We start from the raw sequence: 13,219 nt of genomic DNA, 5'->3' as shown, positions 1-13,219 counted from the left end.
TACAGACTGGGGGGTGAAGGGATTGAGAACAGCCCTGCCTAGAACGACTTAACAGTACTGGTGAATGAAAAGTTGAGCATAAACTGGAAATGTGAGTGCACAGCACAGAAGGCCAACTGTATCCTGGGCTGCATTAAAAGAAGAGTGGTCAGCAGGTTGAGGGAGGTGATTCTACCCCTCTGCTCTGCTCTGGTGAGGCTCCACCTGAAGTACTGTGTCCGGCTCTGGAACATTCAGCACAGGAAAGACATGGACCTGTTCGAGTGGGTCCAGAGGAGTGACACGAAAATGATCAGAGGGTAGCAACACCTACCTTGTAAAGAAAGGCTGAGATGGTGGTGTTAAGCATGAGGAAGAGAAGGCTCTGGGGAGAACTTATTGCAGCCTTTCAGTACTTAAGGAGGGCTCATAAGAAAGATGGAGACAAACTTTCTATCAAAGCCTGTAGTGATGGGACAAGGGGTAATGGTTGTAAACTAAAAGACAGTAGATTTAAACTAGATATAAGGAAGAAATTTTTTACAATGAGGGTGGTGAAACAGTGGAACAAGTTGCCCAGAGAGGTGGCTGATGCCCCATCCCTGGAAACGTTCAAGGTCATGTTGGATAGGAACCTGAGCAACCCGATCTAGTTGAAGATGTCCCTTCTTATTGTGCCCCAACAATGATTTGATTGGACCAAATGACCGTGAAATGTCCCTTCCAACCCAAGGCCACATTGACAAAATGTATTTGTGAGATTGTTCAGGTTTCACGAAAATAATTTAGGAAAGGTGCTAAATCAAGCTTTCAAAATATTCGGGTTTTTATGTTTCTGAGATGTAATATTTTCATTTGGCAATGATGTATTTTGGGTAGGTATTTGCCTCAAGTAGCATGATTTTTAAGGAATGAGTAAATCGAACATGTCTATTGGTTTCATGCTACAGGAATAAATAAATTTAGTTACTACAATCAACATTCAGGAATTAAAATTGAACTATAAGCTTCAGGACAAATACAAATTAAACTGACTGGCATTGAAGGTAAACATCATTCTAGAGTAAAATTTCTGTACTCTGCAGCACTAGTCTAATTTTTAAGTGAAATTTTAAGCCCATTTTTCTTTTGCTCTGTTCTCTGTGTCTGCATGAAATCCTTTCTGTCCAATATTAAAGTGGCATAATGCCAGATCAGCGCAGGTCTAGAGATGAGTTATAATGAAGTAGTGGCATTTCCAGCCTTTGGATAGAAACTGTCTTACTTTGTTAACTTGATAATTAACTAATGCTCAGATTTGCACAGGGTATTTGCAGAAACAACAGCCCCTACAATAACAGCAGTGTAGATATTTTCACAGAACATTGCTACTATCAAGTGCTGTTTTTTTAAAAAACATATCAGGAACATGGACCTTCAGGGGTCATTAACGTGAACTGGAATGAAGCATCCATAGTCCCTCAACAGTTTCCCAGGTCTGCATCCACATCAGCATTTACATACATGAGGTGACTGGAATGCACTTTTGTGTGGAAATTAGTAGAAATTCTAGCTTGCAAAGGGTGTTCATCGCTGACTGGTCTACTCTTGAATTATATTAGGACTGTAGAGTGAGCTTACTGCTTCTTAGACACCAGAGAATATGTATTCTCTGACCACCTTAAAAGCAAAGCGGACTGCCTCTTGTCTAAAAAGGCTGAACTCAGTTTAAAGCCTTTTCAGCAGCAAGGATATTAATAATGCCTCTCTTACATGTGGATTCTCCAATGCTCAACAACAGTTGGACTCATAATGCATTATTTTCTTTGTAGAAGTTTAATAAAGGTAGTGAAGCCTCTCTCCTTTGCATTCATGAAACTTACTGTATTCTTGAAATGCGAGAGTAGTAAATATTTCTCAGGCTTTTGCACTTCAGATTTTATCTGCAGTATTGAAAATGTCCCAAATGTATTGTGGGTAAGTGCCAGACAGGCAGATGCTCAGAATACAGAGAATGTGTTCTCTAAGTTTTATTTTCTCACAAAATGAATTTCAAAAGCTTGAACAATTTTGCACATTTCATAAAACCAAATGGCTTATAATGATGTCTTCATTTCAGCAAAGTACTAGTAAAAGTAGGGTAGGATCTAACAGACTTAGACTGGTTTCCTACTGACTTAAGAGCTCATGCTGCATTTCTTAGTAACTTAATGTAAACACATTTGGTATTTAAGTTGTACAGGGTCACTAAAGCTATTAGACATACATGCTGTCCAGCAGGCAGGAGTCCATAACTTTGGTAGAAAACTACAGATGTATTATGTTTCTCCAGGACCAAAACCACTGTGAAAAATTAAAATCTTCATGCTTGATATGTGAGCACACTCAATTTTCTGTTAGTGCTCAAAATGCTCTTTCCATTTCTGTATTCTGCAAGAAAGTGATTCTAGGAAGGGAATTTGTATCATGCATTTCAGGAGCTCACTTAAGCATAATTTGCTAGTAGTTTAATTGTGTCAAACAGAAACAAAGTAACAAAGTGCTGATATTTTTGACTGACTCTGAAATTTGTCTGATAAGATTTCAAATTACTATTGTCTTTCAAGTATTACAGAGGTTAAACCTTCACAGAAGTGTCCAAGGTTCTTCTTTCACCTGAAAAGTTAACCTGAAATGTGAAGAGGTGACTTATCATAAAGATTTGTTCTTTTGGGGTGTATTGAAAGCACAGCTTTTAATGGTTGAAATGAGAATCCTTAGCAAACCAGGAGGCATGAAATGATGGAGACGTTTATCTGTGTTAAATCTGTGAGGCTCGTGTGCTAGATACCACCACTGTTACAGCCCTGTAACTCAGCAGAAAAGCTGCTGTGATGTCAGATCTTCCTCCAACGAAATCCTGCAGTGAATAGAGTTTCATGGTGTGTAAAATATGTTCCATCATGCTCATAGCCTGGTGATGCATGATGCTTAGGTTATAAGTGAATTACATCTGACCTAGCTCTGTCTCTGACTTGCTATGTTAATAATTTGGGCTTTTGATAAGTGCATTTATTCAGTCTTGGGACTGGTAAAAGGAATTGAGTAAAGTTAGTACTTAAAAATATGAGTAACATAACTAACATAAGTGTCAGGGAAAGGTCGGTAAAGAATTATGAAAAATGAAGAAACTCTTCCCAAAAATGCACACAAATAGATACCAGTTTTGCCACTGAAAGACTGAGAGACCAATATCATCCTCTGTGAGACAGCCCTATATTGTGTTATTTCCTTGGGGATTAAATCAGCCTTCAGAGACTGAGCCCTACAGAAAATTTCCTTTTGTGGATTTTCTTTACCTTTGTTCTGGATCAAGTTACAACCAGGTCTTTGAAGACTGAAAACCATAACAGAAATATTCTGACCGTTGAGAACATCCTATGAGTCAATTTCATTTGAAGGTCTACAGCTCTTTACCATAGCTCTTCCTAAATACTACAAATCTAGGACTGCTTCCAGGACTGGGGAACACGGAACAGGTAGGATGGACTTCCAACTGCTTGTAAAGGTGAAAACAAGGGAACAGCACTCTAATGAAGCAAACCCACATAAATTAACCTCATGATGGTACAAGCATAGTAAAACTATGTAGTATTCAAAAAAAATGTACAAAGGGCAATAAATCTGTTCACCCAGAGTTCCATTTTTTCTATTACTATGGAAGTAATATCAGTCAAATTAATATGGCTGGAGCTTAGTAGAGACAGTCACAAATACCTGAAGAAGTGTGTGCTTGTAAATGTTCCCTCTCTGTGATATAAAAAATGCAAGGTGGCCAGAGAATGCAACCATCTCACATATTAGAGCTATGAATTCTTTTTAAAAAAACTAGCTCCTAAAAAAGCCCGGCCGAAAATCTAAGTACATATGCACACCTAATTATAAGCAGCTTTACCCCAAAGGAGCGCAGCAACGTAGGGAAACACAAAGGACAGAAACTAAATAAAAGCAGTGTTAGTTATCCTGACTTTGAGCCTGTAAGTACATAGGTACGAAACTGACTTTAAACTTCTGAACGGTCTCACAGATTCTCACAAAGCTAGAAAAGGCTTAACACCCAACCCATGATTCAATGTATCTGCTACTGAGGAAAGATTCAGAGGCAGAGATACTTACATTCCTTACTACCATAGTTATCCCTTGGTGATTTAAGCACAAACTATCTGCACAGATCAGAGAGTACAGGAGACCTACCTTTCGCACACAGTTTTTGGCAGTGCAAGAAATTAAGGAGTAATTTTTGTCCTGATAGGGTCCCACCCCCTTTTGCATCAGAGAACATGCATGAAACTTTACCCATTCCTAGAGTTCTTCAAATTTCTCCAAGGCACTTGGAGACTGAAAAATCAGAGCTGCTACCCCTTTCTTTTGGTTTGTTTGTTTGTTCTTTGGGTTTTTTTTCCCAGGCTGCATACTTCAGCTGTAGTTTATTTGTCTGACAGTTAGCTTGTACTTGGTCTTGTGGTACGCAAAGGTTATTGGAATTTATATGCAAAGCTCAATGAATTTAGAATTAAAAAATGCCTCAGAGACATTCCAGAAATGAGATGCCAAATCTCAGAAGTTGTATCTTTATGAGGAAAATTTGAATACAGAGTACCAAGGTTTATGACTCTCACACATATTAATTCACAGCAATCCTTGCTATAAGAGGACTAAAGGGGCTATTTTTCTTCTTGTGCTGAGACAGGAAACCTGCCAGACTTACAGACTTCTTGTGAGAATCCTATTTATCTAGCTGATAGATACCTTTAAAATGTAAATCAGAATAGTGGGCTTCTCAGAAGGCTACCATTAGTATGGTAAATGCTTATTATGGGTAACAAGCCCATTTTATGGGTAAAAGCCCATAAAATGCTTGTTGTTGCAATCGTAAGAGATTTTGGAAGCTAAGTGAGTAAAGTGGTCAGCAGACACAGACTCTAAACTTGACATTTTATTTTCAGTCTTATATGAAAGTTACTAGAATTGACATCAAAACAGTTTTTATTGTATATCCATCCCCTTGGAGACTTGCAATTGCCACAATTTTGTGGGAGAATCTAGATTTTAGAAGATACTATTATAATTAGGCAAACTCAGAAATTCTTATCTCATCTGTGGCCCAGGTATTTTACTTGTCTGGAGAGGAAAATGAAAACCAGCTGCCCTATTGAAATACCAGATGTCCTCCTTAAGGAGCCGTGCCTACCTCTGTTCTCTTCAATGTCCTGTAGGCAGCCCTTTGGGATTGTACACTATTTGTTCTGTTGTGAACTGGTCCCTTCGGGACTACCTTGTAAAGAAATCTAAAGCTCAGAAGCTTGTAATATCAATGCTGGCAACAGATCACAAGGGCTAGAAATTTCCTCTACAGGCAAACAATATTTACATTAAGACATTCAAATATATTCAATTACTGGAATGACAGCAGCCACAATATTTCAGTCCTAGTACGGCTGTTACTGATTTGTCCTCCTGCTGGTAAAAGCACATATTGCACTCACAGTGTCTTTCATACACACATGCAAGCATACGTAGGCAGATGATACGCTTTCAAGCCATTCACAGATGGTTTCACCATCAGGGTTTATTTTGCCATTTAGGTCTCCTGCTTCACAGTTTCCTCTCAGTGTTGCAGTCCCTATTTTCTGTAATTGACTCCTGTTCCTCCCTCCATTTCTTTTTCACAAACACTTTTCACTCTGGTGCTTAGAGTCAACAATCTCCCCAAAGCACTGTGATATTTAACAGCATCTGGAAAAAATGTGGTAAGAGAATTGAGCCACTTAAAGGAGACACTGCTCTCGTAAGTGTGCATTCATATTTTTGAATAGATATTCAGAGGGTGGGAGTGTAGATGAGGGAGAAGTTATAAAAGAGCTTATTACTAATTAAATGTATCTATTTCTCCCCCTTTTAAGCTGCTTTTTGTTTACAATTTCAGCTGGTAGGGTAATACACTAAATTAAAGATGCAGAACAATTATAATTAAGATTCAAAAAGCCAAATGCCTGTTAGTAAACTACCAATTGATAATAATGTAAGGGATATTTATATCTGTTTGCTAAGTATGCCACAGATTTGCATCAATAACATACTTGCTAACTTCCAAACATTTTATTCAGTAGCCTTTTATTTACTATTGAAGGTAAGATTACTCTTCTCAAGCCATCCTTTCTAAAAGTATCTTGCTTTCATCTTGTTTGCAGAGCTCAGCAAACAGAGATGCTTCACTACTTTCTTCTTCTATGAAATAGCAATAATGATATATAATTTCTAGTATCACACCATGCAGAAAACCTTGCCATAACAAACTTACTGTACATAGTTAATATTTATAACATCTTGCATTTCTACATAGCCTTCTTTCTGACTCATCCCACATATTCTATAGAGGAGAAACTGAACCTCCTTGCTCAGGAGAGGAGTGGGCCACCTTTGGAGAGAGCCCCAAACATAGAGCACTAGTTTTCATTCCTTTCACAGGGAGATGGAGGAAGACCCACTTAAAGAGTTTAAAAAAAAAAAAAAAACTGAATAATTTTTGTGTTGCATTTGTGTGTGTTACTGGGGGATTAATAACCGACCTTTAGAATTTCTCTTAATTATAAGACATCTGTGTAACTAATTTCAGCTGTGTGATGAAGTGTAAATAACTGCAATGTGAATTTTTTGTAGAATGTATTTCTTGTGTCATATGTTTGGTAAGTTCAAGTGGTCTCATAGTACTAATTATTGGAGTCATTATGAGACTGCGTATCGTCCCATCATGTATACAGCAATAAGAGAACCACCCCAGGCATAAGTGACAGTGTGTGTGTATCCACTGCTTAGGAACTGGAGGTGCAATTGATAAAGCATAAGGGTATCTCATCTCTTATTGTACCATAACTACTCTTGAAATGTAAGTGCTGAAAACTGCTAAGCGTATGAGCACCTGACCGATTTAGAAGACTTGTGGTGTATACTAAGTACTGAGGACAGTGGTGCAAAGTCACTTGGTGGAATAATGTAGGTTAAATAGAGGCAAAATGGCCACACTGGAAATTATAGTCTGAATTGTGTCTGTAGCTACTGTCACAGATGAGAGGCTTGGAGTCTAGAACACATCATCTTGGCCAAAAAAAATACGGGAGATCCCTTACAAAAACATAGCTCTTTGTCAACCCACCCTTTTCCTCAGTGGGAGAATGAGGGTTAAAAAGTAGTGATCTGCCCGTTCCTCAGACCTCCTGTTAGCAGGATCTGGACAAGAGAGAGACAAAGAAAATAAGCTTACCTGTGTTCTGCACATGCAGGAAGAAGGCAAATGAACCTAAGCAAGAAGAGAATCGCAAACCTGAAGCAGAACTGCAAATTCTACCAGATAGAGTCAGCTCTGAGTCAGCCTGTAAATAAGTTTTGTTTATTCTTCAAAGACACATACTTTACAGCTTAAGCTGGAAAAGCTTATGCAAGCTGAAAAAAAAAGATTGAGGTAATTGTATGAAGACAATAGGGCAGGATGCAAGAAAGGGCCATGGACACAGGTGAGAACCACATTGTCATGACAACAGAAAAGATTGCAATATAAGACCATAAGTCCATCAGGAAACTTGCCAGGAGCCTAAGGTTGTACATGTCTACCCTCCTTCTCGTTGGAGCTAGACACTAATGCTTCCCATAGGCTGCCTGAACCCAGGGTGAATCCAGGCCACGATTGTGCAAATGATGTCTGTTTTATATGCTACCTATCATGAATTTTATTATGGGCAGCAGGTGAAGTGACTTGCCCCCAGACTAGCCAGATAATTACATGGTCATTACTAACCACATTAGTGAAGGGTAAATATGCAGTTATTTTTATCCATAAAATCAGCTCTTTCAACCCCAAGACTAATTTCACATTATTATGCAGCAGTATGTAAATTATGTAAGACAGCTTCCACCCTCAAAGAAGCAGGCACTATTCCAAATGAAATCTTTCAAGGTTTTACATAAGCTATGCAATCTGATGGCGGGATTTGTCTTCTACCAGCTACCCAATAAAAATTATAAAACTGTAACTAGAATACAGATAGTCACATAAACCTCTTATTATGCATAAGCTCTAACAATTCTTATCCCATTCAGATTTGGAGCCAAAAACACTTTATTGTTTTTTGGGGTTTTTTTGTGGGTTTTTTGTTTTAGTTTGATTTTGTTTAAGAAAGAAATGCATTATGTGGAAAAACATGTTGCTGTAACACTTAACCTTCCCCATCCCGGAGTGCTGATTTCTTTAGATGTGACTCCTGAGATGAGACACAGCAAAGTCTCTCTGGAGGTAGATACTAAGGTAACTCATAAGAGGAAAGGTAGCTAGTTGTTGATGTGCCTTCTAACTCTTTTAATTTCTTGCAGGTACTGTTGCGTGATTTACCATGGAAAAATTGCTCTGCAGCATCCTGGTGTTTGGAATGGCTGTCATGGTCAACGCTTGTCCCAAATACTGCGTTTGTCAGAACCTGTCTGAGTCTCTGGGGACTTTGTGTCCCTCCAAGGGTCTCCTATTTGTACCGCTAGACATAGATCGAAGGACTGTTGAACTCCGACTTGGGGGCAACTTTATTATTAATATCAGCCGACAGGATTTTGCCAATATGTCTGGACTTGTAGACCTTACTTTGTCCAGAAACACCATCAGCTACATTCAGCCCTACTCTTTCACTGACTTGGAGAGCCTTCGATCTTTACATTTGGACAGCAACAGGCTACCTGACATTGGGGAGGATATTTTGAGAGGCTTAATTAACCTTCAGCATTTGATTTTAAACAACAACCAGCTAAGCAGCATCTCTGATGAAGCCTTTGAGGATTTTTTGCTGACATTGGAAGACTTAGACCTTTCCTACAATAACCTACGAAGCATTCCTTGGGAATCTATAAGGAAGATGATAAACTTACACCAGCTCAGTTTGGATCATAACCTGATAGATTATATTACAGAAGGGACATTTGCAGATCTTCAGAAATTGGCCAGATTGGACCTAACATCCAACAGACTTCAGAAGCTCCCCCCTGATCCCATATTTGCCAGATCTCAAGTAATTCCATTTGATGTTACTCCATTTTCTCCACCTTTGTCTCTCAGCTTTGGAGGCAACCCACTGCATTGCAACTGTGAGTTACTGTGGTTAAGGCGACTTGACCGGGATGATGATATGGAAACTTGTGCTTCTCCTCCAGGTCTTAAAGGAAGATATTTCTGGTATGTACGGGAGGAAGAATTTATTTGTGAGCCTCCACTTATTACACAACATACCCATAAGTTGCTGGTTTTAGAAGGGCAAACTGCCACATTGAAATGCAAAGCCATCGGGGATCCCACACCCATCATTCATTGGGTGGCCCCTGATGACCGTCTTATTGGGAACTCTTCAAGGACAGCTGTCTATGACAATGGCACCTTAGATATCCTCATCACAACCTCCAAGGATTATGGGACTTTCACATGCATAGCAGCCAATGCTGCTGGAGAGTCCACTGCAACAATTGAGCTCTCAATTGTTCAGCTACCCCACCTCAGCAATGGCACAGGCCGAGCAGCCCCACCAAAATCCAGGCTCTCAGATATCACAAGCTCCAGCAAGTCTAATCGTGGAGAAGCAAAAGGCCCACCAGAAAGGGCTGTCCTGGTGTCAGAGGTCACTACTACCTCAGCTTTGGTCAAATGGACAGTGAGCAAGTCAGCCCCTCGTGTAAAAATGTATCAGCTGCAGTATAATTGCTCGGATGATGAAGTCTTGATCTACAGGTAAACACAATTGCTGTTTTGTCCTCTGATGATGGCAGGGGGAGAAAAGCAGGATATGAAGATTTTACTCTTAAATCACTGATTAGACTTCAAACTGAGGTAGCACAGCCACTGCCACCACTAGTATTAGCACTGTCCAATAAATTTGCGTTGTTTCTGCCAGGTCATCTGTTGGTCTGTTCACCACTTTTCTGTCTGTCATTGCAAATCCCTATAGCATTCATTCTCTAACAACAGCTGTTTTCAGTAAAATATCCAATACAGGAGAAAATAGTACCACAGTTGGTAGCCTCTTTACTAGGCTTAACAAAGAAAGAAAATCTTCAAAGTCTCAAAGTCAGAAGTTTCTGTTTCCACCTCCTGTAGGTGGGACTGAAACATACTACTAAGAGAGGAAGCAACGTGGGAGGAAGTTTGTGGTGTCTACCCATAACACAGGCTCTAATTATTCTGCGATTCAAGATTCAGGGTTGCTAGCAAGACATTTTTTCACCTACATGATAAAGCTCATTTCTTATTTCACTAACATCTGTTTTACATAACTGTAATGGCTGACAACTTTGGAGTATTCAATGTTTTATACCACATTAAATGCAAGAAGAGGTAGAGGTAATTCCAAAAGCAAGCCCTGAATGTTCATTATGCTCCTCCAGTACTACAACTCCTCCAACCTTTAATGATGTAAAGCAGGAGCTGCTCTTGCAGTGAACCTAACTGTGAGAAAGAAGCAATAAATATTAGAAGTTAAAAATAGGTACAAAAGTGCTTAACAGTACAGAAAAACAGTGTTGCTTGGGTTTGCTTCTGTCTTGGAAGAATCATTGATGTGGTTTGTTCATGGTAATGATGAATCCCTAGAAACCATTCTTTCTTGCCTCTTTATTACAGAGGCAACTGTATCAGATGCATTGAACTGAAGTCTGTTTTTGTGTGTATGTGAGCTACTGGAAAAAGTCAGAATCTCAGGTCGAAGTAGAACCAAACACAAACTCCTGCAACTTACAGGCATCCTGAAACTAGTGAACAAAACCTGGATCTGGTAGAGGAATAGTAGGATTTAGGTTTTGACCCTAATTTTAGAAAAAAATCTGGTCAAAACATAGTCAAAGCCATTGATTTCTTTGGGAGTCTTGGAGTTTTTATCTGCTGGTCTGCACAATATTCTGTCCTGCAGTAACAGATGAGACACCAGTCAAATCACAGTGCTCAGCCCCCAGATCCCAGAACAGACCTTGCTATTTTCTCCTTTATTGTAGTGTGATTTTTTTTTTTTTAGTATGAGAAAGTCAGAATGGGAGGTAATAAATCCTTATGTGATGTTTTTCACTCACTCTTCCCCTGCAATGTAATCTAATTTTAAATTGTTTTCAGAACTGAATCGTAGTTGACATGGACATCATTTTGTGTCAGAAATACTTTAATATCTATCAGTTTTAGAGCAGAAAAAATAAAGTGATTTATTTAGCTACCCCAAACTTAGTCAATCTGCCAAAAGTAGGAATAATGACTAGCAAATCCAAAGAAATTTTTTTTTTAAAAAAAGGATATTTATTCTAATACTGAAAAAAATGAGGAAATTTGGTTCTGTTCACTTCCATTGCTCAATTATAAAAACATGTTGAAACTATCAAATCACTTCAAAGGTGCAAATTACTTGCCTTGCTCAGGCTAATGTACTCTGGAACCGGTGTGTGCTAGCTTTGGGACTTGCAACTATGTGGAGTTAAGGAGAATGAGAGGATAAGATAAGACTAAGCAATGATAAAGTAATAGGAATAGAATCAAAGACAATATGCTAGTGTAATTTTTTTTTTCTTGAGACAAAGCTTTTGACAAAAGCTCCACAGTATTTAAGATCTTCAGCCCAGCGGGATTCTGAAAAAATACTCCAAAGGACATGTAGAGATGTATAGTGAATTTGTCCCAATGGACTAGAATATCCCTGCAACCAGAAAGAGATGTTAGTGGAGGTTATAAGTTGTTGGAAGTGATTGATGTGTTGATTTGCTGTGAAGAAGGATAGCGAGTATAATAAGACAGACACTGGAGTGAAGACACGCAATCCAGTAGATGGAAGAGTGAGAATTGAGTACCATGGGCAGAAATGAGAGAAAGATGTTGTCTTGCCAGCTTGGTCTGGAGAGGCAAGTGGCTGTCAAGGTGTCAGGTGACTCTGAATTCTTATCCTCTCCCCAGTACTGCTTCTCAGTGAGGTTTTGGCCCTTTGTTGCTTTACTTGGTTATAGTTCAATTTTCCAGAAGCACAGGAAGGACAATGCTGTTTCCATAAATCTCCCATCAGGCCTTTTTGAGTATTTACTGATGATATGTAGCTCTTTTCATTCATAGCTCTCAAAAGCACTTCACCAAAGAAAACAAATTTTATTTTGCTACATTTTGCACCAGGGAAAAATGAAGCATAGAAAGATGAAGCGAATTGTTCAGCTTCTGAGAGTTAATCAGTGGCACTCATAATATCAAAACCAGCTCTTATGACTTACAGCCAGGGAACCACTTGGTCCCTTAGAGTTAATTAACTAAAGCTGTTTTGCTTTAATTGGTCAGATGCATGTCACTGCAATGAACGTGTACAAAAACCTAAGGGAAAAGGATTTCTACTGTGCTCTGCTCTATAAAATGCTGTGTATGTGCTAAATGGGATGTGATATTGCTTAGCTGCTAAAATGATGGGCACTTAGTATACGTTAAGATATATCAGTATTCCAGGACTGAGGCACGCTGACTGTGCTCAACTTGAAGGAATCCTTACTCACTAATAAGTAATGTATGCACAAAAGACAAACTTTTGCTGCATTCTCTGCTAAGAATTTCTAATGAACTTTGTACTCACAGTGAAAGAGTGAAAGCAGAAATTCTCCCCTCCTCATTGACACTAACTTCTCTCCTGACGTTAATGATGCCTCTCAGGACCCTTCCTGCTTTCATACCAATTGTGGTCTTCCACTTGCAGGAGCTGTAGATGGTGCAAAGTAGACCGTGATGGGGCAAAACGGCCCCATGAAAATTCAAAGATGTGGAGATAGTAACCTGTATTGTCTGTTGGGTCTTCTGATTTCACTGAGCTGAAATGGTATCAGCATCTGAAGTCTGACTTTAGACACACCAGTGCAATCATAATGAGGATTAGCAGGAGGAGTACTGTTTGTGTGCTTCTCCCACCTGATCTTCCCTTCTCAGGGCCATTGCTGAAGGGGTTTATCTCTTTCAGTGGATTCAGGATGCATGTTTCTGATATTGATCTAATGAGCATAGTCCTGGATCAGCACTCTGTTCCACATGTCTTCCCAGACTGAGAAGGAGAAGTTGAAGGGAAGATAGTCATAGCTTGTGCAAATGTCTCAAAGAGGCACCTTGGTCAATGTCAACTTGCAAAGACAACGACTGCTTCAACTTTGGCACCAAATCTGTAATCTGAGGCTGCTCAGAGGTGATATGCTATATTAT

General features: G+C 39.2%; 1 protein-coding gene across 4 annotated transcripts in view; it reads left to right on the top strand.

Moving 5' to 3' along the window:
* The window catches only part of LRFN2 (leucine rich repeat and fibronectin type III domain containing 2), a 167,807-nt gene that overhangs the window by 114,047 nt on the left and 40,541 nt on the right, over positions 1-13,219 (top strand). For all 4 annotated transcript variants that reach the window (XM_054063957.1, XM_054063958.1, XM_054063956.1 and 1 more), the window contains one exon: positions 8,362-9,754. In XM_054063957.1, the coding sequence (XP_053919932.1) occupies positions 8,382-9,754 (1,373 nt within the window). In that variant the 5' untranslated portion in view covers positions 8,362-8,381. The remainder of the gene's footprint in view (positions 1-8,361; positions 9,755-13,219) is intronic.

Source organism: Cuculus canorus, chromosome 3, assembly GCF_017976375.1.
Source record: "Cuculus canorus isolate bCucCan1 chromosome 3, bCucCan1.pri, whole genome shotgun sequence".
Lineage (NCBI taxonomy): Eukaryota > Metazoa > Chordata > Aves > Cuculiformes > Cuculidae > Cuculus > Cuculus canorus.
Note: the sequence above shows the minus strand (reverse complement) of the source record. Positions and strands in the feature narration are given on the sequence as shown.